Genomic DNA, 25,002 nt, shown 5'->3' with positions numbered 1-25,002 from the left:
GATGTTAGCATAAGTGTATCAGTGCTGCCAACTTACTGACGTTGTCGCTAAATACAGCTATAGGGTTTCCAAACGTCCTGGAAAACCTGAAAAATAATTGAGCAATTTGACAGTCATGCATGGGAAACATGGGAATTAGTAACAGGGTCAACTGATCTAAAACAGTGATTTGAAAACTGTGGTACGCTTACCACCGACTACATCTAGTGGTAGGCCAAAGAAAAAAATAGAAGATTAAAATAAAATTTAAAAATCGGTCTTAGCCTAGGCCCTGGAGTGGGGGTGCAGACTGAGGCCAAGGGGAAAGGGGAGGAAAAAAAAAAAAAAAAACATTACCTGATTTACGTGGATCGCGACTTAAACAAGTTGAAAAACTTATTCGGGTGTTACCATTTAGTGGTCGATTGTACGCAGAGGTGGGTAGAGTAGCCAGAAATTGTACTCAAGTAAGAGTACTGTTGCTTTAGAGATGCATTACTCAAGTAAAAGTAAGGAGTAGTCACCCAAGTATTTACTTGAGTAAAAGTAAAAAGTATGTTTTGGAAAAAACTACTCAAGTACTGAGTAACTGATGAGTAACCTGTTTGTTTAATGATTACGGCAACAAGTAATGCACAAAAACATAAAAATACCAATGAACAAATTCACGGCCAGGAATATCTCTTAAGCAACTAAAACAATAATATATATTAAATAATATATATTTGGTGTAACACTGTATTGAAAAAAAAATTGAAAATTAATTTTAGATTTGCAACCTCATTATACTATTGGCTAAGTTTTATATTCATAAATGTAAGTTTCTCAATACCCGACCTGTTTTTTGTGCCTTTAAAAAAGATTTAGAACTCGACATTAAAACACTCTATCTCTAAGAACCAAAAAGCTGTGAAAACGATGATCCTGTGTTCCAAATTTAAGTTATTTACTGAGATTGAGTGAGCCTATGGCTTTGCACTTTGTTTATTTTATATATATATATTTCTTTTTTTGCATTTTATTTTAGTTACTTTGAATTTACAATCCCCTGGCGCTGTTTTTTTTTTACAGTTATTTATAGTGTTTTGTACTGTTTTTGTACTTACTTGGATTATTATTTTCAACTGTTTGTAAATGTTGAAATTTATAAATAAAGGTTTATAAAGAAAAAAGTGCATTTAATCATGTGACCGCCTGGCTCTGTTTGATTGGTGAAACGGAGTCAAGTGTCATCAGTGACTGCATTTGATTGGTGAAACGGAGCCAAACGTCACCAGTGACAGCATTTGATTGGTGAAACGGAGTCAAGTGTCATCAGTGACTAGCATTTGATTGGTGAAACGGAGCCAAACGTCACCAATGACTGCATTTGATTGGTGAAACGGAGTCAAGCATCACCAATGACTGCATTTGATTGGTGAAACGGAGTCAAGCATCACCAGTGACTGCATTTGATTGGTGAAACGCAGGCATGTGATGGATCCAACTTTGAAGATCTGTCTGACGAACCTAAACAAACAAAGCGTGCATTAACAGATCGATTAAAATCAGTAGCGAGTAGCAAGCTGAATGTAGATAAATGGAGCGGAGTAAAAGTAGCGTTTCTTCTCTATAAATATACTCAAGTAAAAGTGAAAGTATGTTGCATTAAAACTACTCTTAGAAGTACAATTTATCCAAAATGTTACTCAAGTAGATGTAACGGAGTATTTGTAGTGTGTTACTACCCACCTCTGATTGTAGGGAATAATTACTGTACTGTGCAATCTACTAATACAAGTTTCAACCAATCAACCAATCAATCAAATGTAGAAATCCGGACAAAAATTCCAAAAGTCAACATCATCAATGGTCTGCTTTTGAAAATATTTATTAATAATTGCAAAAAGCTGAACACACGAGTGTATCACTAACTAAAAAAGATGTTGTTGTGCAGGATGGGGAAAGATGAGTGGTATTTCGCTAAACTAACTAACACACTAGCTCAGCTCTAAGTTCAAAGTGTCCATGTACTTCCGTCGCCATGCAAATGCTCCGACTGCAGCGTTAAAGTCAACTTGCCGAAGGTGGTCACTACAAGTGGATGTACTTAAAGGGGAACATTATCACCAGACCTACGTAAGCGTCAATATATACCTGGATGTTGCAGAACAAAATGACGATATGTTTTTTTAACCGATTTCCGAACTCTAGAACAGGGGTAGGGAACCTATGGCTCTAGAGCCAGATGTGGCTCTTTTGATCGATTTGATCAATCTTAGCTGACATTGCTTAACACGATAAGTAATGAATAATTCCGCTGGTAATCGCAGTGTTAAAAATAACGTTCAAAATACAAAACATTCTCATGCATTTTAATCCATCCGTCCGGTTTCTACCGCACCTGTTCAAGAAGTCACGTTAATGGTAAGAAGTATTTTATTTACCGTTGGTTAGCTTCAGGATAACAATGTTATTAACAAGAATAAGAGACTTGTTATATTCTAAAAATGTTGGTCTTACTTAAAAATTCACGCATTTAATTGTATTCAGTCTTAAAAAAATGATTATATGGCTCTCACGGAAATACTTTTTAAAATATTTGGCTTGTATCAATCAATCAATCAATGTTTATTTATATAGCCCCAAATCACAAATGTCTCAAAGGACTGCACAAATCATTACGACTACAACATCCTCGGAAGAACCCACAAAAGGGCAAGGAAAACTCACACCCAGTGGGCAGGGAGAATTCACATCCAGTGGGACGCCAGTGACAATGCTGACTATGGGAAACCTTGGAGAGGACCTCAGATGTGGGCAACCCCCCCCCCCTCTAGGGGACCGAAAGCAATGGATGTCGAGCGGGTCTAACATGATACTGTGAAAGACAGCAGTGAGAGTCCCGTCCACAGGAAACCATCTCAAGCGGATCACCAGCGTAGAGATGTCCCCAACCGATACAGGCGAGCGGTCCATCCTGGGTCCCGAGGAGCGGTCCATCCTGGGTCTCGACTCTGGACAGCCAGTACTTCATCCATGGTCATCGGACCGGACCCCCTCCACAAGGGAGGGGGGGACATAGGAGAAAGAAAAGAAGCGGCAGATCAACTGGTCTAAAAACGAGGTCTATTTAAAGGCTAGAGTATACAGATGAGTTTTAAGGTGAGACTTAAATGCTTCTACTGAGGTAGCATCTCGAACTGTTACCGGGAGGGCATTCCAGAGTACTGGAGCCCGAACGGAAAACGCTCTATAGCCCGCAGACTTTTTTTGGGCTCTAGGAATCACTAATAAGCCGGAGTCTTTTGAACGCAGATTTCTTGCCGGGACATACGGTACAATACAATCGGCAAGATAGGCTGGAGCTAGACCGTGTAGTATTTTATACGTAAGTAGTAAAACCTTAAAGTCACATCTTAAGTGCACAGGAAGCCCGTGCAGGTGAGCCAGTATAGGTATATATGTATGTATATATGTATATAAAGGTATATACAGTATAGGTATATATGTATGTATATATGTATATAAAGGTATATACAGTATAGGTATATATGTATGTATATATGTATATAAAGGTATATACAGTATAGGTATATATGTATGTATATATGTATATAAAGGTATATACAGTACAGGCGTAATATGATCAAACTTTCTTGTTCTTGTCAAAAGTCTAGCAGCCGCATTTTGTACCAACTGTAATCTTTTAATGCTAGACATGGGGAGACCCGAAAATAATACGTTACAGTAATCGAGACGAGGCGTAACATGTGTTGCGATCCGCTACTTGGATCACCACATATGGTTTATACTTCCAGTTGTTGTATCACTGTTCCACACTCTTACTTCCTGTTTAGTCAGTCACCATGGTTGCTCATTGATCCCACCTGCTAATCACGGTTTCTGCACACCTGTCACTTTTTGATTACTCACCTATTTAAGCCCGTCCCTTTTCGTTATTCTTTCTGGGACTCTAATTTGCCTTCGAGCAACATTCACGACTGTCTACTACCCGTATGTATTTTCTCGCTAGCTCTTACGCTAAGCCACTCGATGTTCCAGCTTTCATGCTGAATGTTTTTTGTTTACTCTTTTGTGTGCCTTCGTGCCAAGTATAGTTTTTGTATTTTCTATTCCTAGCTTTCATGCTAGCGCCCTTGGTTTATTTTTGTCTGTTAGCTCCAGTGTTTTTGTTCATAGTCTGTTTTTGTTAAGTGTAATAAATCATTTAAACTTACCGTTGCTGTGTTCATGCCGACGCATCCACGAAGGGACCAATTTGGCATCACTATGCCAACCAGTCGTAACAGTATGGCTCTCTCAGCCAGAAAGGTTCCCGACCCCTGCTCTAGAAGGACGAATTTGGCGATTTAAACGCCTTTCATTTGATAGCCTGTCGGATCGATGACCTTTCACCCGTGACATCACAAAAGGAAGCAATCCGCCATTTTCTCAATCTTATTACACGCACCAAGTCAAATCAGCTCTGTTATTTTCCGTTTTTTTGGACTGTTTTCCCGTACGTTGGCGACATCATGCCTCGTCGGTGTGTAGTCGGAGGATGTAACAAGTCGCACCAGTGGCCAAAAGATGCGAAAGTCCCTCGTTTGTTCCGCACACTTTACCGACGACAGCTATGCTACGACAGAGATGGCAAGAATTTGTGGATATCCTGCGACACTCAAAGCAGATGCATTTCCAACGATAAAGTCAACGAAATCTGCAATATTGTGGTGAGTTTTGTTGATGTTATTGACTTATAAGGAGTGTGCTAATCAAACATATTTGGTCACGGCATGACTAATCGATGCTAACATGCTATTGTACCATATGTCCCGGCAAGAAATCTGCGTTCAAAGGACTCCGGCTTATTAGTGATTCCCAAAGCCCAAAAAAAGTCTGCGGGCTATAGAGCGTTTTCATTTCAGGCTCCAGTACTCTGGAATGCCCTCCCGGTAACAGTTCGAGATGCCACCTCAGTAGAAACATTTAAGTCTCACCTTAAAACTCATTTATATACTCTAGCCTTTAAATAGACTCCCTTTTTAGACCAGTTGATCTGCCGTTTCTTTTCTTTTTCTCCTATGTCCCACTCTCCCTTGTGGAAGGGGTCCGGTCCGATCCGGTGGCCATGTACTGCTTGCCTGTGTATCGGCTGGGGACATCTCTGCGCTGCTGATCCGCCTCCGCTTGTGATGGTTTCCTGCTGGCTCCGCTGTGAACGGGACTCTCGCTGCTGTGTTGGATCTGCTTTGGACTAGACTCTCGCGACTGTGTTGGATCCATTATGGATTGAACTTTCACAGTATCATGTTAGACCCGCTCGACATCCATTGCTTTCGTCCTCTCCAAGGTTCTCATAGTCATCATTGTCACCGATGTCCCACTGGGTGTGAGTTTTCCTTGCCCTTATGTGGGCCTACCGAGGATGTCGTAGTGGTTTGTGCAGCCCTTTGAGACACTAGTGATTTAGGGCTATATAAGTAAGCATTGATTGATTGATTGATTTAGGCTAGCTGTATGTACATATTGCATCATTACGCCTCATTTGTAGCTATATTTGCATCCAGCCTTTCCCTCCACCCACATTTAATGCCAAACAAACACATACCAATCGTGTCTGTCGTGATATGGCTCAAAAGCTTCAGTTTCTTCTTCAATTTCATTTTCGCTACCTGCCTCCACACTCCAACCATCCGTTTCAATACATGCGGAATCTGTTGAATCGCTTACGGCGCCGAAATCCGAGTCTGAATCCGAGCTAATATCGCTACACCTTTCTGTGCTATCTGGTGGTTTCAATCAATCAATCAATGTTTATTTATATAGCCCCAAATCACAAATGTCTCAAAGGACTGCACAAATCATTACGACTACAACATCCTCGGAAGAACCCACAAAAGGGCAAGGAAAACTCACACCCAGTGGGCAGGGAGAATTCACATCCAGTGGGACGCCAGTGACAATGCTGACTATGAGAAACCTTGGAGAGGACCTCAGATGTGGGCAACCCCCCCCCCCTCTAGGGGACCGAAAGCAATGGATGTCGAGCGGGTCTAACATGATACTGTGAAAGTTCAATCCATAGTGGCTCCAACACAGCCGCGAGAGTTCAGTTCAAGCGGATCCAAGACAGCAGCGAGAGTCCCGTCCACAGGAAACCATCTCAAGCGGATCAGCAGCGTAGAGATGTCCCCAACAGATACAGGCGAGCGGTCCATCCTGGGTCTCGACTCTGGACAGCCAGTACTTCATCCATGGTCATCGGACCGGACCCCCTCCACAAGGGAGGCGGGGACATAGGAGAAAGAAAAGAAGCGGCAGATCAACTGGTCTAAAAAGGAGGTCTATTTAAAGGCTAGAGTATACAGATGAGTTTCAAGGTGAGACTTAAATGCTTCTGACGCTGTGACGTCACAGGATAATGGACGGGTGGATATAACGATGGTTAAAATCAGGCACTTTGAAGCTGTTTTTCGGGATATTGCGTGATGGGTAAAATTTTGAGAAAAACTTCGGAAAATAAAATAAGCCACTGGGAACTGATTTTTGTTGGTTTTAACCTTTCAGAAATTGTGATAATGTTCCCCTTAAACGTATTTGCCAAGCGTTCTATGCATTGTACTTCTTGAGTAAGTCGTTCTGCCAGTGCCTCTTGCGATCCGGAAACACTCTGGGCATGCGGATCTTTTTGAAGTCATCGATGCATTTCTTCAGATCTTCCTCCAGCAGCTTCCTCTCCTCCTCCTCCTCATCGTTCACAACGGCAGGAGGTATGCCGTTCTCTCGCGTAGTGAGTCTGGGTAGGGTCTTTAAATGGAGGGTGGTCGGGCGATGGGGACTCTCGTCGGAAAGAAGAGTTGATGGAGGACTGGAAGGGTTGGATGCCGGCAGTACGTGGCCGGGCAGGGGTTTGGACGGAGGGGGGAATTCAGGGCTTCCTGTGGGACGCGACGGGGGAGGAGGGGTGGGTGGAGCAGGAGGGGTGTCAAGGGGTAGTAGGGGTTGTATGTCTGGGGTTGCGATGCTGCTGCTTTCTGGGAGGCTTTGGGTTCGACACCCGGGGCTGCTGCTGATGCTGCTGATTGGATCCACCGAGGCCCACTGAGTCGCCGGTTTAGTGGTAGCCACTTCAGGAAGAATGCGGAAATCAGAGGTCGTGTTGGCCTTGGGAATCACGGATGAACCACCTAAAAGAGGAACAAAGGTTAGAATACACGGCCATAGAGGAAACACTCGTTTTTGTTCGGCTGTTCATATGCGGTACACTAATTTAAATAGATAGATAGATAGATAGATAGTACTTTATTTATTCCATCAGGAGAGTTCCTTCAGGAAAATTAAAATTTTCAGCACAATCCCATTCAAGATCAGACAAACATTACAGGGAGACAGAACAGGATCGCTGACGGGTCTGCCGGCTTCCAGCGCCCCTTACAAAAAAGATGACATACAGGTAAACGGGGGGGAGGGGGGGGGGGGAGAAAAGAATAAAAGATTAAAATAAAATAAAATAAAAATCGGTCTTAGCCTGGGCCCTGGAGTGGGGGTGCAGACGGAGTGAAATTGTAGTTTGTTCAAACAGGTCGATTTAAGCTATAAGCCCCTCCCCCTTGTGAGGTGGCTTCATCAATGTTGCTCAAGTCCTCAATTAAACTATTTTATAATTGGAGATTTAAATATTATGTATACTAGTGTCGTTCCGATACCGATATTTTGGTACTGGTACCAAAATGTATTTTGATACTTTTCGGTACTTTTCTAAGTAAAGGGGACCACAAAAATTGCATGAATTGGCTTTATTTTAACAAAAAATCTTACAGTACATTAATCCATCCATCCATTTTTCTACCGCTTATTCCCTTTCGGGGTCGCGGGGGGCGCTGGCGCCTATCTCAGCTACAATCGGGCGGAAGGCAGGGTACACCCTGGACAAGTTGCCACCTCATCGCAGGGCCAACACAGATAGACAGACAACATTCACACACTAGGGACCATTTAGTGTTGCCAATCAACCTATCCCCAGGTGCATGTCTTTGGAAGTGGGAGGAAGCCGGAGTACCCGGAGGGAACCCACGCAGTCACGGGGAGAACATGCAAACTCCACACAGAAAGATCCCGAGCCTGGATTTGAACCCAGGACTGCAGGAACTTCGTATTGTGAGGCAGACGCACTAACCCCTCTTCCACCGTGAAGCCCACAGTACATTAAATTGTTTTTTAATTGCAATCCATCCATCCATCCATCCATCCATCTTCTTCCGCTTATCCGAGGTCGGGTCGCGGGGGCAGCAGCCTAAGCAGGGAAGCCCAGACTTCCCTCTCCCCAGCCACTTCGTCTAGCTCTTCCCGGGGGATCCCGAGGCGTTCCCAGGCCAGCCGGGAGACATAGTCTTCCCAACGTGTCCTGGGTCTTCCCCGTGGCCTCCTACCGGTTGGACATGCCCTAAACACCTCCCTCGGGAGGCGTTCGGGTGGCATCCTGACCAGATGCCCGAACCACCTCATCTGGCTCCTCTCGATTTAATTGCAATATTTTCCCTAAATAAAATAGTGAACATACAAGACAACTTTTCTTTTCGTAGTAAGTAAGCAAACAAATGCTCGTAATTTAGCTGCTGACATATGCAGTAACGTAATAGCTCATTTTCCATTGAATTATTTTGTCAACATTATTAAGGACAAGCGGTAAAAAAATTATTATTGATCTACTTGTTCATTTACTGTTGATATCTGCTTACGTTCTCTTTTAACATGTTCTGTCCACACTTCTGTTAAAATGTAATAATCACTGATACTTTAGCATTAGTTTTGGATGATACCACACATTTGGGTATGTCAGGTTCAAACACTATCAAACAGACAAGAAGAAAGGAATCATGCAGAGACAGAGATACATTTTACTCATGAGGAGAGACGTATTGGGCTGTACACCTAGTTACAGTTCCAACCTACGCTATAAGGTACAGTCCCACGTGTTCCTCTATTTATTTGGGAGGTCCCCGGTTATATCACTGAGACTGCTTCTGAAGGAAGTGGGGTGATTTCAGCAGCCCCAGTTAGACACAATATATGATTATTCAGAAATAGAAATGTGATGACACTGGTGATATCGCCCCGTCTCTGCATTGTCTGCATCACGGTACTTGATGTTCGCCCTTGGCAGTCAGGTCTGGACACTTACACTGATACAAGACGACTCGCAATCCAAGATTGCAAGTTGTCCCTTTGCACGGATAAAAAAGTAAAACTTCAGCACAACTGATAGTAAGTATAGCAACAGTATAAGATTTGTGTGATAACTTACACATGATTAGGTATCAATCCGATACCAAGTCATTACAGGATTGGTCATAGTCAGAGTACTCATGTGTCCAGGAACATATTTCCTGAGTTTATAAACATAATATAAATAAAAACAAAAACAAAAGAAGATCTTCTGATGCTAAAAAATATTGATGTAATAATTGTAGTATCGACTAGATACGCTCCTCTACTTGGTATCATTACAGTGGATGTCAGGTGTAGATCCACCAATGGTGTTTGTTTAGATTGTGACGCAGGTGAGCTACGGTGTGTAGTGAAGCATGTTTAGCTATTCCTTGTCCTGCAGAGATGATAATTGTAAGAAAAACACTTTATTTTATCGCCATAGAGGCGAGGATTAGTGGTTTAGAAGTAGCTACAACTGCGCCGACTGCTGATGGACTTTAGCCGCTAGCTAGCTAGCCATGTCTTGAAACGTTTCAGTGTTTTAACTTCACCTTTATCATTAGTTTTTAAACCAAAATGCGTCCGTTCTGACTTTTCTGTCTACACACCGTGTCTGCTTGTAAGTACTCTGTGATTGTGCGCTGCCGAACATGCTCGTCTGCCCGTAAACCAGCAATGTCACGACGTGACGAGGACTTGGGTTGGGGAACTGGTAGTTTTTAGAGGCGGTATAGTACCGAATATGATCCATTAGTATCCGGGTACTTTTCTAATACGGTACAACACTAATGTATACTGGATATCAGTGTACAAACCCCGTTTCAGTATGAGTTGGGAAATTGTGTTAGATGTAAATATAAACTGAACACAATGATTTGCAAATAATTTTCAACCCATATTCAGCTGAATATGCTACAAAGACAACATATTTGATGTTCAAACTGATAAAAAAAAAATTATTTGCAAATAATCATTAACTTTAGAATTTGCTGCCAGCAACACGTGACAAATAAGTTGGGAAAGGTGGTAATAAATACTGATTAAGTCGAGGAATGCTCATCAAACACTTATTTGGAACATCCCACAGGTGTGCAGGCTAATTGGGAACAGGTGGGTGCCATGATTGGGTATAAAAGCAACTTCCATGAAATGCTAAGTAATTCACAAACAAGGATGGGGCGAGGGTCACCACTTTCTAAGCAAATTGTCGAACAGTTTTAGAACAACATTTCTCAACGAGCTATTGCAAGGAATTTAACGATTTCACCATCTACGGTCCGTAAAATCTTCAAAAAGTTCAGAAAATCTGGAGAAATCACTGCATGTAAGCGAAGATATTACGGACCTTTGATCCCTCAGGCGGTACTGCATCAAAAACCGACATCAGTGCGTAAAGGATATCACCACATGGGTCCAGGAACACTTCATAAAACCACTGTCAGTAACTACAGTTGGTCGCTACATCTGTAAGTGCAAGTTAAAACTCTGCTATGCAAAGCAAAACCCATTTATCAACAACACCCAGAAACACTCATCTAAGATGGACTGATGCAAAGTGGAAAAGTGTTCTGTGGTCTAAAGAGTCCACATTTCAAATTATATTTGGAAACTGTGGACGTGGTGTCCTCCGGAACAAAGAGGAAAATAACCTTCCGGATTGTTATAGGCGCAAAGTTCAAAAGCCAGCATCTGTGATGGTATGGGGGTGTATTAGTGCCCAAGGCATGGGTAACTTACACATCTGTGAAGGCACCATTAATGCTGAATGGTCCATACACTTTTTGGAACAGCATATGTTGTCATCCAAACAACGTTATCATGGACGCCCCTGCTTATTTTAGCAAGACAATGCCAAGCCACGTATTACAACAGCCTGGCTTCAGAGTAAAAGCGTGCGGGTACTAGACTGGCCTTCCTGTAATCTTCCTGTAATCATGGACGCCCCTGCTTTTTTCAGCAAGATAATGCCAAGCCACATTCAGCACGTGTTACAACAGCGTAGTTTTGTAGTAAAAGAGTGCGGGTACTTTCCTGGCCCGCCTGTAGTCCAGATCTGTCTCCCATCAAAAAATGTGTGGCGCATTATGAAGCGTACAGTACGACAACAAGATCCCGGACTGTTGAAGGACTGAAGCTCTACATAAAACAAGAATGGGAAAGAATTCCACTTTTAAAGGTTTAATAATTAGTTTCCTCAGTTCCAAAACGTTTATTGAGTGTTGTTAAAAGAAAAGGTGATGTAACACAGTGGTGAACATGCCCTTTCCCAACTACTTTGGCACGTGTTGCAGCCATGAAATTCTAAGTTAATTATTATTTGCAAAAAAAACAAAGTTTATGAGTTTAAACATCAAATATCTTGTCTTTGTAGTGCATTCAATTAGAATATGGGTTGAAAGGATTCCCAAATCATTATATTTACATCTAACACAAATTCCCAACTCATATGGAAACGGGGTTTGTAAATGGAAAACACTTCCTTGTGGTCTACATAACATGTAATAGTGGTTCTTTGGTCAAAATGTTGCATTGGTTATATTTTACAGTATCTTCTTACCGTCATCTTAGTGGTAGCGGTGTAGCGTGCAAGGACGGGAGTGGAAGAAGTGTCAAAAGGTTTTACTGTAATGTGTAACTGTGTCTATAAGATGGTGTTGACTGAAATAAAATTAATCAAATGAGTCTAATTCTATAGTAAACACGATTCATTTTTTTAAAGGGAACACATAATGACGTTTTCTGGCTACGTTGTGATGTCACAGTGAGGTGGACGTACTTATTTGGACATTAAGTCAAGCTCAGAGCCAGAGGGGGCGGAGCTTCTCCCCATCTTTAATGAATAGCCTCTTTGGTGTTTTGCAGCAGTAAGATCACAAAGTCAATCAATAATGATTAATTTCTGTCGTTTTTCTCCACGGATCGGCAGTGTCTACTTGGTCCAAAACAACGCGCATTTTATAGGCGCTCTTTTTTTTTTAATGTCTTTCCAGCCAAATCCCTTTTTTAATTAGCCTGCCATACTCATATGATTGTCTTGTTTCTCATTAAAAAAAACCCCCAATGTAAATCAGATAAGCAATATTTCAGTACAAGTAAAAACAACTCCAGTGGATTACGACTGATTATGAGCGTAGGAAGAATTTATCAGGGAAAACAGCCCACCAGGAGAAATATGACGACGAGACTTGTTTTTTTACATGCTGCGTAACAGGATGCTGGGAAACCTTCTGGCTGAAGCAAACATTTTTCACAGCAATTTCTACATCTCTTGCTGCTGCACAATTTGACTGAATTTCCCATTGCAAAGGTGATGTCACGCCCGGTTCATTAACCCTGCGAGGTTCCAAGTGTTGAGGCAGACATGGCGTCCTGGATGGCACTCTGCCTTCCTTTCAGAAAATGCCCTGAGCTTGCATAGTTTCAGGCTGTTGGAACCGTTCAAATTGCGAAAAGGGTGAAAGTTTCTTCAAAGTTCACCGAGAGGTACCGTGTTTTTTGGACCATAGGGCACACCGGATTATAAAATGCACTACCGATCAATGGTCAATTTTAAAAAAATATTTTTTTATGTATAAGGCACACATTAACGGAGTGGCTGTAGTGGCTGCTGATGGCAGGAGCTCTGTGCTCTTGTGTCATCCTTTTGTGTTTCCTTTTGTTTTCATGTGTTATTATATTTTCTTGCCTTTTGGTCCGGGACCCTTTGGGACTGTGGGACAAGGAGTAGCACTTTTGTGACCTCTGTGGTGCTTTTTTTGTGGACTTTTGGATCTGCCTCCCGGGAGCCTTTTGGCCATGGAGACCAGCTGCCACACCGGAGTCTGTTTGGAGGGACTGGAGGAGATGCGGATGAGGGGACAGGACTGCGGAGCTGGCACTGAGCGCCGGGACGGAGAGGCTTCGCGGTGTCTTGACTGGGTGAGCAGGTGTCGGACACCTCAGTCACCTTGGACGTATCCTCGCTCATCCATGCGGACTGGACACTGGCCGAGAGTGGAGTCGGCTGTCTTGGTTGCTTTGTTGGGTCTGCTCCTGTCTCTGGCCATGCTCCCTCCACCCCGGCGGACGATGGCGTGGAACACCACAGAGGCCACCACAGTGGATATGTTTATTTTACTTTTTATTCATAGCTGTATGTAGAAGTTTCTGGTTGTATCTGCTGCTTTAATGTCTTTAATGTCCTCTGTGTTCTTTGATGTTTGATGTTTCCCTCTTACACACATGGAAGAGGGATGTGTTCTATGGCTATGAGTTGTTGTTTTTTTCCCTTTGCCTCAGTCTGCACCCCCTCTCCAGGGCCCAGGCTAAGACCGATTTTTTAATTAGATTTTAATCTTCTATTCCCCCTCCTTGTTTACCTGTATCTCATCTTTTCTGTAAGATGCGCTGGAAGCCGGCAGACCCATCAGCGATCCTGTTCTGTCTCCCTGTAATGTTTGTCTGAAAATTTTAATTTTCCTGAAGGAACTCTCCTGACGGAATAAATAAAGTACTATCTATCTATCTATCTATTATGTTTTTCTACAAACCCCATTTCCATATAAGTTGGGAAATTGTGTTAGATGTAAATATGAACGGAATGCAATGATTTGCAAATCCTTTTCCACCCATATTCAGTTGAATATGCTACAAAGACAACATATTTGATGTTCAAACTGATAAACATTTTTTTTTTTTTGCAAATAATTATTTACTTTAGAATTTGATGGAAATGTTTAAAGTCTTGTTTAAAGTAGACTTGTGCCACTCAATCGGCCACCGATCAGTATCGGCCGTATTTTGTGAAAAGTTATGTGATCGCCAATACCTTTTAATGACTATCACAGACAAAAATTATTCTGGTTGACGCTGTTTTTATTTGTAGTCTCCCGTAGATAATTCTGTGTCTTTATTACACATTTTGGAGCCACTCTGTTAAGTTAATAATATTCACCTCCATTATTACCAAGTTTACTTGGTAATAATACATATGTATGTGTGTGTATATATATATATATATATATATATATATATATACATATACATATACATATATATATATATATACATATATATATGTATGTATACATGTATATATATATGTGTGTGTATATACATATATATATATATACATATATATATGTATGTATACATGTATATATATATATGTGTGTGTATATACATATATATATATATATATATATATATATATATGTATACTGTATATATATGTGTGTGTGTGTGTGTATATATATATATATATATATATATATATATATATATATATATATATATATATATATATATATATATATCCATCCATCCATTTTTCCTACCGCTTATTCCCTTTTGGGGTCGCGGGGGGCGCTGGCGCCTATCTCAGCTACAATCGGGCGGAAGGCGGGATTACACCCTGGACAAGTCGCCACCTCAATATATATATATATATATATATACAAACCCTGCTTCCATAGGAGTTGGGAAATTGTGTTGGATGTAAATATAAACGGAATACAATGATTTCCAAATCATTTTCAACCCATATTTGTGACGTCTAGGTGGCATTGTGGCGTGTGTTTGCGCTCTCGTGGTGCCGCGGAGATGGAACACAGCGTAAAGGTAGGAATGATGATTTATTTCTGACTACAAAAACAAACTAATAACAAAAACACTTGCACTATAGACAAACCAACAGAACTTAGCATAAGAGCTAGAAAGAACAGAAATTGCTGGTATCAAAACTAGGGACAAGGAAATAAACAAAATAGCCTGGAAGCTAAACGAATAACAAAAGTACTTTACCACAATGCGGGAATGAGACGTCATCTGTTGCGTGAGGCAAACTATAGTCCGAGAACGAAAGGCAAACAAAGACATATATAGGGGCAGAAATCATCAGGGGCAGGTGCGCGTGATCAAAAACCAGAAACAGGTGACACTAAATGCGTAACTAGGCAACCGAAACAAACCAGGAAGTGCAACCAGGAACTAAAGATGTCAAATACAAAACAAGCTGTGATAACAAAACAGAAACAAAACCAGAATATGACATGGTCCAAGACGTGGACCATGACAATATTCAGTTGAATATGCTACAAAGACAACATATTTGATGTTCAGACTGATAAACATTTTTTTTTTGTGCAAATAATCATTAACTTTAGAATTTGATGCCAGCAACACGTGACAAGAAAGGTGGGAAAGGTGTCAATAAATACTGATAAAGTTGAGGAATGCTCATTAAACACTTATGTGGAACATCCCACAGGTGTGCAGGCTAATTGGGAACAGGTGGGTGCCATGATTGGGTATAAAAACGGCTTCCAAAAACTGCTCAGTCATTCACAAACAAGGATGGGGCGAGGTACACCCCTTTGTCCACAACTGCAAGAGTAAATAGTCAAACAGTTTAAGAACAACGTTTCTCAAAGTGCAATTGCAAGAAAGTTAGGGATTTCAAAAACCGACATCCATCTGTAAAGGATATCACCACATGGGCTCAGGAACACTTCAGAAAACCACTGTCACTAAATACAGTTTGTCGCGACACCTGTAAGTGCAAGTTAAAGCTCTACTATGCAAAGCGAAAGCCATTTATCAACAACATCCAGAAACGCCGCCGGCTTCTCTGGGCCCGAGATCATCTAAAATGGACTGATGCAAAGTGGAAAAGTGTTCTGTGGTCTGACGAGTCTACATTTTAAATTGTTTTTTGGAAATATTCGACATCATGTCATCCGGACCAAAGGGGAAGCGAACCATCCAGACTGTTATTGACGCAAAGTTCAAAAGCCAGCATCTGTGAGTTACCCAAGGCATGGGTAACTTACACATCTGTGAAGGCACCATTAATGCTGAAAGGTACATACAGGTTTTGGAACAACATATGCTGTCATCTAAGCGCCGTCTTTTTCATGGACGCCCCTGCTTTTTTCAGCAAGATAATGCCAAGCCACATTCAGCACGTGTTACAACAGCGTGGCTTCGTAAAAAAAAGAGTGCGGGTACCTTCATGGCCCGCCTACAGTCCAGAACTGTCTCCCATGGAAAATGTGTGGCGCATTATGAAGCGTTAAATACGACAGCGGAGACCCCGGACTGTTGAACGACTGAAGCTCTACATAAAGCAAGAATGGGAAGGAATTCCACTTTCAAAGCTTCAACAATTAGTTTCCTCAGTTCCCAAACGTTTATTTAGTGTTGTTAAAAGAAAAGGTGATGTAACACAGTGGTGAACATGCCCTTTCCCAACTACTTTGGCACGTGTAGCAGCCATGAAATTCTAAGGTAATTATTATTTGGAAAAAAAAAATAAAAAGTGTATGACTTTGAACATCAAATATGTTGTCTTTGTTGTGCATTCAACTGAATATGGGTTGAAAAGGATTTGCAAATCATTGTATTCTGTTTATATTTACATCTAACACAATTTCCCAACTCATGTGGAAACAGGGTTTGTAAATGCAAAACACTTCCTTGTGGTCAACATAACATGTAATGGTAGTTCTTTGGTCAAAATGTTGCATTGGTTATATTTTACAGTATCTTCTTACCGTCATCTTAGTTGTAGCGGTGTAGCGTGCAAGGACGGGAGTGGAAGAAGTGTCAAAAGATGGAGCTAACTAATTAGTGATTATTCCTCACAATACAAAGGTTCTGAGTAGTCGTGAGTTCAATCCCGGGCTTGGGAGCTTTCTGAAGCGGTAGAAAAATGGATGGGAAAAACAGGCATACTCATGAATAGGCAACAACAAGGTAACAAACATGGCTGCAGACGCAAAGTTAAATCTCCAAATGCAACCGAACACGAGCAAAGTCTTGATACCAATTTCCCTGACCCAGCCACACACAAAGAAGTCATAGACCTACGTACTTTTCCTAGTTTTTATCTCTTTTGTACTGAACAGAGGTGGGTAGTAACGCACGACATTTACTCCGTTACATCTACTTGAGTAACTTTTGGGATGAATTGTACTTCTAAGAGTAGTTTTAATGCAACATACTTTTTCTTTTACTTGAGTATATTTATAGAGAAGAAAAGCTATTTTTACTCCGCTCCATCTATCTACATTCAGCTTGCTACTCGCTACTGATTTTTATCGATCTGTTAATGCACACTTTGTTTGTTTTGTTTTGTGAGACAGACCTTCAAAGTAGGATCTATCACATGCCTGTGTTTCACCAATCAAATGCAGTCACTGGTGACGTTTGACTCCTTTTCACCAATCAAATGCAGTCACTGGTGATGTTTGACTCCGTTTCACCAATCAAATGCAGTCACTGGTGACGTTTGACTCCGTTTCACCAATCAAATGCAGTCACTGGTGACGTTTGACTCCGTTTCACCAATCAAATGCAGTCACTGGTGACGTTTGACTCCGTTTCACCAATCAAATGCAGTCACTGGTGACGTTTGACTCCGTTTCACCAATCAAATGCAGTCACTGGTGACGTTTGACTCCGTTTCACCAATCAAATGCATTTACTGGTGACGTTTGACTCCAGAGCCAGGCGGTCACATGATTAACTGCACACTTTTTTTCTTTTTTTTTTTATAAACCTTTATGTATAAATTTTAACATTTACAAACAGTTGAAAATAATAATCAAAGTAAGTACAAAAACAGTACAAAACAGTATAAAAACTGTACAAAACAGCGCCAGGGGGTTGTAAATTCAAAGTAACTAAAATAGAATGCAAAAAAATATATATATATATAAAATAAACAAAGCGCTCACTCAATCTCAGTAAATAACTTAAATTTGGAACACAGCATCATCGTTTTCACAGCTTTTTGGTTGTTAGAGGTAGAGTGTTTTAATGTACAGTTCTAAATCTTTTTTAAAGGCACAAAAAACTGGTCAGGTATTGAGAAACTTACATTAATGAATATAAAACTTAGCCAATAGTATAATGAGGTTGCAAAGGTAAAATTCATTTTCAATTTTTTCAATACAGTGTAAAACCAAATATATATTATTTAATATATATTATTGTTTTAGTTGCTTAAGAGATATTCTTGGCTCTGAATTTGCTCATTGCTATTTTTATGTTTTTGTGCATTACTTGTTGCCGTCATCATTAAACAAACAGGTTACTCATCCGTTACTCAGTACTTGAGTAGTTTTTTCACAACATACTTTTTACTTTTACTCAAGTAAATATTTGGGTGACTACTCCTTACTTTTACTTGAGTAATACATCTCTAAAGTAACAGTACTCTTACTTGAGTACAATTTCTGGTTACTCTACCCACCTCTGGTCCTGTAGAATGACATCTGGGTGCACCATATAGTTCGACATTTTTAGGAACGCGACCAACTGATAAACCTTGAGATCATTTGACAAATCTTTTTGGATAACGTATAGAGATGGAATCCATTGCATAGTTTGACTGTTTGCTCGTATCTGCCTTTAGACTTAGACTTCCTTTATTGTCATTCAAACTTGGACTTCACAGTACAGATAAGAATGAAATTTCATTGCATTAGCTGGTTGTAGTTCAGGATAAAAGACCAATAAGGTGCACATATAAATGGATTTAGTATACAGATAGATATATTGCACTCTTGCATATGCATCCACATTTAACGGATGTATGTTATATTGTCTTTATATTCCAGTGAGTTCATCCGATTTTGGTGGGAATTGAGGGAATTATTATGATGCGTTCAAGAGTCTTATGGCCTTGATTGGTAAGATCTTGCATACTCAGATATTGTAGGTTGCACTCTGTTCCCCTTATTGGCTTTGTGGCCCAACACTTTGTTAAAAAAATCACATGACTGAATACAACCTATTCGACCGGCCCTTCATCTTGGATGAATTGCCACCTTTCTACAAATAACCGTCATTACCAAATTACAGAGAGCAGACATCTTTCATTTCTAGCATCCTTACTGTGACACATAGCTTCAACTTAGATCCAAAGTGGTTTCCAGGAAAGAAGACGCCTCTCAAAAGTAGCTATTTCCCCTCAGTACCCTGAATTATTATACTCCTCAGGCAAATCCGATTTATATCAATCAATCAATGTTTATCTATATAACCCCAAATCACAAATGTCTCAAAGGACTGCACAAATCATTACGACTACAACATCCTCGGAAGAACCCACAAAAGGGCAAGGAAAACTCACACCCAGTGGGCAGGGAGAATTCACAGCCAGTGGGACGCCAGTGACAATGCTGACTATGAGAAACCTTGGAGAGGACCTCAGATGTGGGCAACCCCCCCCCCCCTCTAGGGGACCGAAAGCAAAGGATGTCGAGCGGGGTCTAACATGATACTGTGAAAGTTCAATCCATAGTGGCTCCAACACAGCAGTGAGAGTCCCGTCCACAGGAAATCATCTCAAGCGGATCAGCAGCGTAGAGATGTCCCCAACCGATTACAGGCGAGCGGTCCATCCTGGGTCCCGACGAGCGGTCCATCCTGGGTCTCGACTCTGGACAGTCAGTACTTCATCCATGGTCATCGGACCGGACCCCCTCCACAAGGGAGGGGGGGACATAGGAGAAAGAAAAGAAGCGGCAGATCAACTGGTCTAAAAAGGAGGTCTATTTAAAGGCTAGAGTATACAGATGGGTTTTAAGGTGAGACTTAAATGCTTCTTCTGAGGTAGCATCTCAAACTGTTACCGGTACAGCGTCCGCAATACTGAAAACGCCGCATCGATCCGCCTGTCGATCTCACGATCCTTTCTTCCCTCACAAGACTCCGAGGTACTTTAACTCCTGCACTTGGGGCAGGGTCTCCTCCCCAAGTGGCACTCCACCCTTTTCGCGGCGAGAACCATAGACCCGGACTTGGAAGTGCTGATGCTGACTATGAGAAACCTTGGAGAGGACCTCAGATGTGGGCAACCCCCCCCCCCCCCCTCTAGGGGACCGAAAGCAATGGATGTCGAGCGGGTCTAACATGATACTGTGAAAGTTCAATCACAATGGATCCAACACAGTCGCAAGAGTCCAGTCCAAAGCGGGTCCAACTCAGCAGCGAGAGTCCCGTTCACAGCGGAGCCAGCAGGAAACCATCCCAAGCGGAGGCGGATCAGCAGCGCAGAGATGTCCCCAGCCGATACACAGGCAAGCAGTACATGGCCACCGGATCGGACCGGACCCCCTCCACAGGGGAGAGTGGGACATAGAAGAAAAAGAAAAGAAACAGCAGATCAACTGGTCTAAAAAGGGAGTCTATTAAAGGCTACAGTATACAAATGAGTTTTAAGGTGAGACTTAAATGCTTCTACTGAGGTGGTATCTCGAACTGTTACCGGGAGGGCATTCCAGAGTACTGGAGCTCCGAACGGAAAACGCTCTATAGCCCGCAGACTTTTTTTGGGCTTTGGGAATCACTAACAAGCCGGGAGTCCTTTGAACGCAGATTTCTTGCCGGGACATATGGTACAATACAATCGGCAAGATAGGATGGAGCTAGACCGTGTAGTATTTTATACGTAAGTAGTAAAACCTTGAAGTCACATCTTAAGTGCACAGGAAGCCAGTGCAGGTGAGCCAGTACAGGTATATATGTATGTATATATGTATATAAAGGTATATACAGTATAGGTATATATGTATGTATATATGTATATAAAGGTATATACAGTATAGGTATATATGTATGTATATATGTATATAAAGGTATATACAGTATAGGTATATATGTATGTATATATGTATATAAAGGTATATACAGTATAGGTATATATGTATGTATATATGTATATAAAGATATATACAGTACAGGCGTAATGTGATCAAACTTTCTTGTTCTTGTCAAAAGTCTAGCAGCCGCATTTTGTTACCAACTGTAATCTTCAATATTTTCATACTCCAACCATCTGTTTCAATACATGCGTAATCTGTTGAATCGCTTAAGTCGCTGAAATCCGAGTTTGAATCCGAGCTAATGTCGCTATATCTTGCTGTGGTATTCCCATTGTTTGTTTACATTGGCAGCACTGTATGACGTCACAGGGAAATGGCCAGTGTCTTCGCAGAGAGCGAAAATAAGGCACTTTAAAGCTTTATTTAGGGATATTCCGAGACCGGTAAAATTTTGAAAAAAACTTCAAAAATACAACAAGCCACTGGGAACTGATTTTTATTGTTTTTAACCCTTTTGAAATTGTGATAATGTTCCCCTTTAAGAAAAAAATCACTTACAGGACGGAGAGAAACACTTTTTATTTCTACAGACTCTTGGGCCGTACCTACTGTCAAAACTCTAAAGACCGACTGCACACTTCCTGTCTTCACCATAAAGACCTGTTTCATCCTGCCTGTGCTAACAAAATAAGAGTCTCAGAAAGCTAGCATGCACAAGCTAGCAAGCTACGGAGTTTGATGCCAATGTATTTCTCCCCCGGCCTCAGCGACCGCTCCTCTCCTCGCTCGCCCACACACTCACCTGCTGCCAGACATTAAAGGGCCACACACACATATGCTACTCTCATAACAAAGTGTTTAAAAAGGAGTATGCAAGTTGGACAAATGAGATGCCAAATCCAACCACTTTCATGTGGTATTGGACAGAAAGGACAACTTTTTTTCTCCTCCATTTGAAAATGGGGACGTTATCAGCACCACTGTCTGATTCCAATCAATGCAAGTCATCAGAATCAGGTAATACACCAACTTATATTCTTGTCTTCATGAAAGAAAGGAATCTATGTGTGTTAAACATGCTTGTATTATCATTAAACACCAATAACTTGTTAACAAAAATGGCCCTTTCATAAATAAACAAATATAAATTATAAATATGAATGAGGTAGATCTCCTCGACTTGGTCAATTGAAAAGTAGCTCGCCTGCAGAAAAAGTGTGAGCACCCTTGCCATATATATATATATATATATATATATATATATATATATATAATGTATTTTATTTTTTTTCAATCACCATAATAAAAAATTAGGGTGGTTATGGTGTCAGTTTATTTCCAACATGCATACAATTACAATGTAATAAACCACATATTTCCATTTGTTTGTGTCACAGACAGGAGTAGGACGAAGCAGAGCTTATTAATCCTACCCCTTTTCGGTACCATAGCATTTATTAACACATTTTCTTTGTACTCTATTTGAAAGACCACAGCGACAAATAAATGATTAAATGAATACACAAATTAATAGACAAATAGTAAGTAAATAAATATTAAATACATAAACAACACATAAAGTTCTTATGAATACATTACTATATCAAATTGAAATACTGATTTGATGACTAAGTACTAAAAAATACTAAAAAAGTATTCTTTGTTATTCGACTTGTACAGTAATAAACGCGCCTTTGCCTTTACAGTAAAGTAGTCGTTCCTAAGAGGTACGTCAGATAAATGCTTTAAAGACAGAAGTGGCCCTGATAATGGATTTTTTGCCGATATTCCGATATTGTCCATCTCTTAATTACCGATTCCGATATCAACCGATACCGATATATACTGCACAGTCGTGGAATTAGGCCCGCCGTTGGTGCTTTTTCCATCCATCCATCCATTTTCTACCGCTTATTTCCTTTCGGGGTGCTTTTTATTTTGACAAAACACACCATATCGCTCAGAAAGTCACATTTGGGAGTAAACAAAAATAATGTAGACACCCAAGTACGATATTTGTTATAAAAGCTCATTAAAATATAAACAATAAAAAAAGAAAACAGTAATCTGGGGTTTAAAATGAGACAAATAAGAATATTTAACATCATCCGAATGATGAACTGATTTGGTGACTAAGTACTAAAAAAGTATTCTTTGTTATTCGACTTGTACAGTAATAAACGCGCCTTTGCCTTTACAGTAAAGTAGTCGTTCCTAAGAGGTACGTCAGACTCCCTTTTTAGACCAGTTGATCTGCCGTTTCTTTTCTTTTTCTTCTATGTCCCACTCTCCCTTGTGGAGGGGGTCCGGTCCGATCCGGTGGCCATGTACTTCTTGCCTGTGTATCGGCTGGGGACATCTCTGCGCTGCTGATCCGCCTCCGCTTGGGATGGTTTCCTGCTGGCTCCGCTGTGAACGGGACTCTCGCTGCTGTGTTGGATCCGCTTTGGACTGGACTCTCGCGACTGTGTTGGATCCATTATGGATTGAACTTTCACAGTATCATGTTAGACCCGCTCGACATCCATTGCTTTCCTCCTCTCCAAGGTTCTCATAGTCATCATTGTCACCGACGTCCCACTGGGTGTGAGTTTTCCTTGCCCTTATGTGGGCCTACCGAGGATGTCGTAGTGGTTTGTGCAGCCCTTTGAGACACTAGTGATTAAGGGCTATATAAGTAAACATTAATTGATTGATTGATTGATTAGTCAATTATAGGTAATTTATAGGTTCTTATTAGACGAATAAAGTTATATATTCTTTTTTAATGAAATTCAAGACGTTTATTAAAAATTCTTCTTTGTACTTGGTAAAAACAAATCGTTCATTGTTTGATTTTTTTACTTAAACCATTCCATAAATAAACTCTACTTAATGATATGCTAAAGGTTTTAAGTGTTGTATGTGCATGCAAATGTTTTAAAGGGGAACATTATCAGCAGACCTATGCAAACGTCAATATATACCTTGATGTTGCAGAAAAAAGACCATATATTTTTGTAACCGATTTCCGAACTCTAAATGGGTGAATTTTGGCGAATTAAACGCCTTTCTATTATTTGCTCTCGGAGCCATGACGTCAGAACGTGACGTCACCTAGGTAGTCAACCGCCATTTTCTCAAACACATTATAAACATCGAGTCAAATCAACTCTGTTAATTTCCGTTTTTTCGACTCTTTTCCATACCTTGGAGACATCATGCCTCATCGGTGTGTTGTCGGAGGGTGTAACAACACGATCAGGGACGGATTCAAGTTTATTTAGGCTAGCTGTATGTACACTTGTAGCTATATTTGCATCCAGCCTTTCTCTCTATCCACATTTAATGTCAAACAAACACTTACCAATCGACGGATTTAAGTTGCTCCAGTGTCACAGGATGCGAAAGTCCCGATCGTTTGGTCCGCACATTTTACCGGCGATGCTAAGGCAACATGGCCGAATAGCGTCAATAGCTATTCGCTCAATAGCTTCAGTTTCTTCTTCAATTTCGTTTTCGCTATCTGCCTCCATACTCCAACCATCTGTTTCAATACATGCGTAATCTGTTGAATCGCTTAAACCGCTGAAATCCTAGTTTGAATCTGAGCTAATGTCGCTATGTCTTGCTGTGCTATCCGCCCGGATAGCATGTACATCACTGGATGACGTTACAGGAAAATGGATGGTGGCTTCACAGATAGCGAAAATCAGGCACTTTAAAGCCTTTTTTTGGTATATTCCACGATGGGTAACATTTTAAAAAAAACTTTGAAAAATAAAATAAGCCACAGGGAACTGATTTTTATTGGTTGTAACACTTCTGAAATTGTGATAATGTTCCCCTTTAAGTTTGATTTTTCTCTAAGGTAAAATTTCTCCATATTTGTTGTACATTTTTTAGGTAGCAGGTCACAGTTTGCTCTGTGCAGAATTTTCGCTGTTTGCAAATGCGCCAAATCACCGAATTTAAAAATGTTTGACTCAATAAATGAGGGGTTTTAATGTTAACAATATCCAACGTTTTGTATTATTCTAGTGACCGAAGCATAGTTTGTAATTGTTTCCCGATATTTCTGCACAATAACTCAGATATGCTAACACTATTGAGCAGTAGAGAATATGGACTGATTTTTGGCCCAAAACATATTTAGCTTTATTCATTATTGACATATTTCTCGACACTTTATGTTGTATATTTTGTGTACGAGATTTCCAGTTCATTTTATCATTTTTTACTAAACCCAAAAATGTGT

The 25,002-nt window shown here is 40.7% G+C and overlaps 1 protein-coding gene across 1 annotated transcript in view; it reads right to left on the bottom strand.

Annotated features, from left to right (window-relative positions):
* Positions 1 to 6,259: 6,259 nt before the first annotated feature.
* LOC133552525 (BTB/POZ domain-containing protein KCTD12-like) overlaps positions 6,260 to 25,002 on the bottom strand; it is a 101,736-nt gene continuing 82,993 nt past the window's right edge. The window contains exon 2 of the mRNA XM_061899749.1: positions 6,260 to 7,151. Coding sequence (XP_061755733.1) covers positions 6,574 to 7,151 — 578 coding nt within the window. The 3' untranslated portion in view covers positions 6,260 to 6,573. The remainder of the gene's footprint in view (positions 7,152 to 25,002) is intronic.

The sequence above is a fragment of the Nerophis ophidion genome, linkage group LG05 (assembly GCF_033978795.1).
Source record: "Nerophis ophidion isolate RoL-2023_Sa linkage group LG05, RoL_Noph_v1.0, whole genome shotgun sequence".
NCBI lineage: Eukaryota > Metazoa > Chordata > Actinopteri > Syngnathiformes > Syngnathidae > Nerophis > Nerophis ophidion.
Note: the sequence above shows the minus strand (reverse complement) of the source record. Positions and strands in the feature narration are given on the sequence as shown.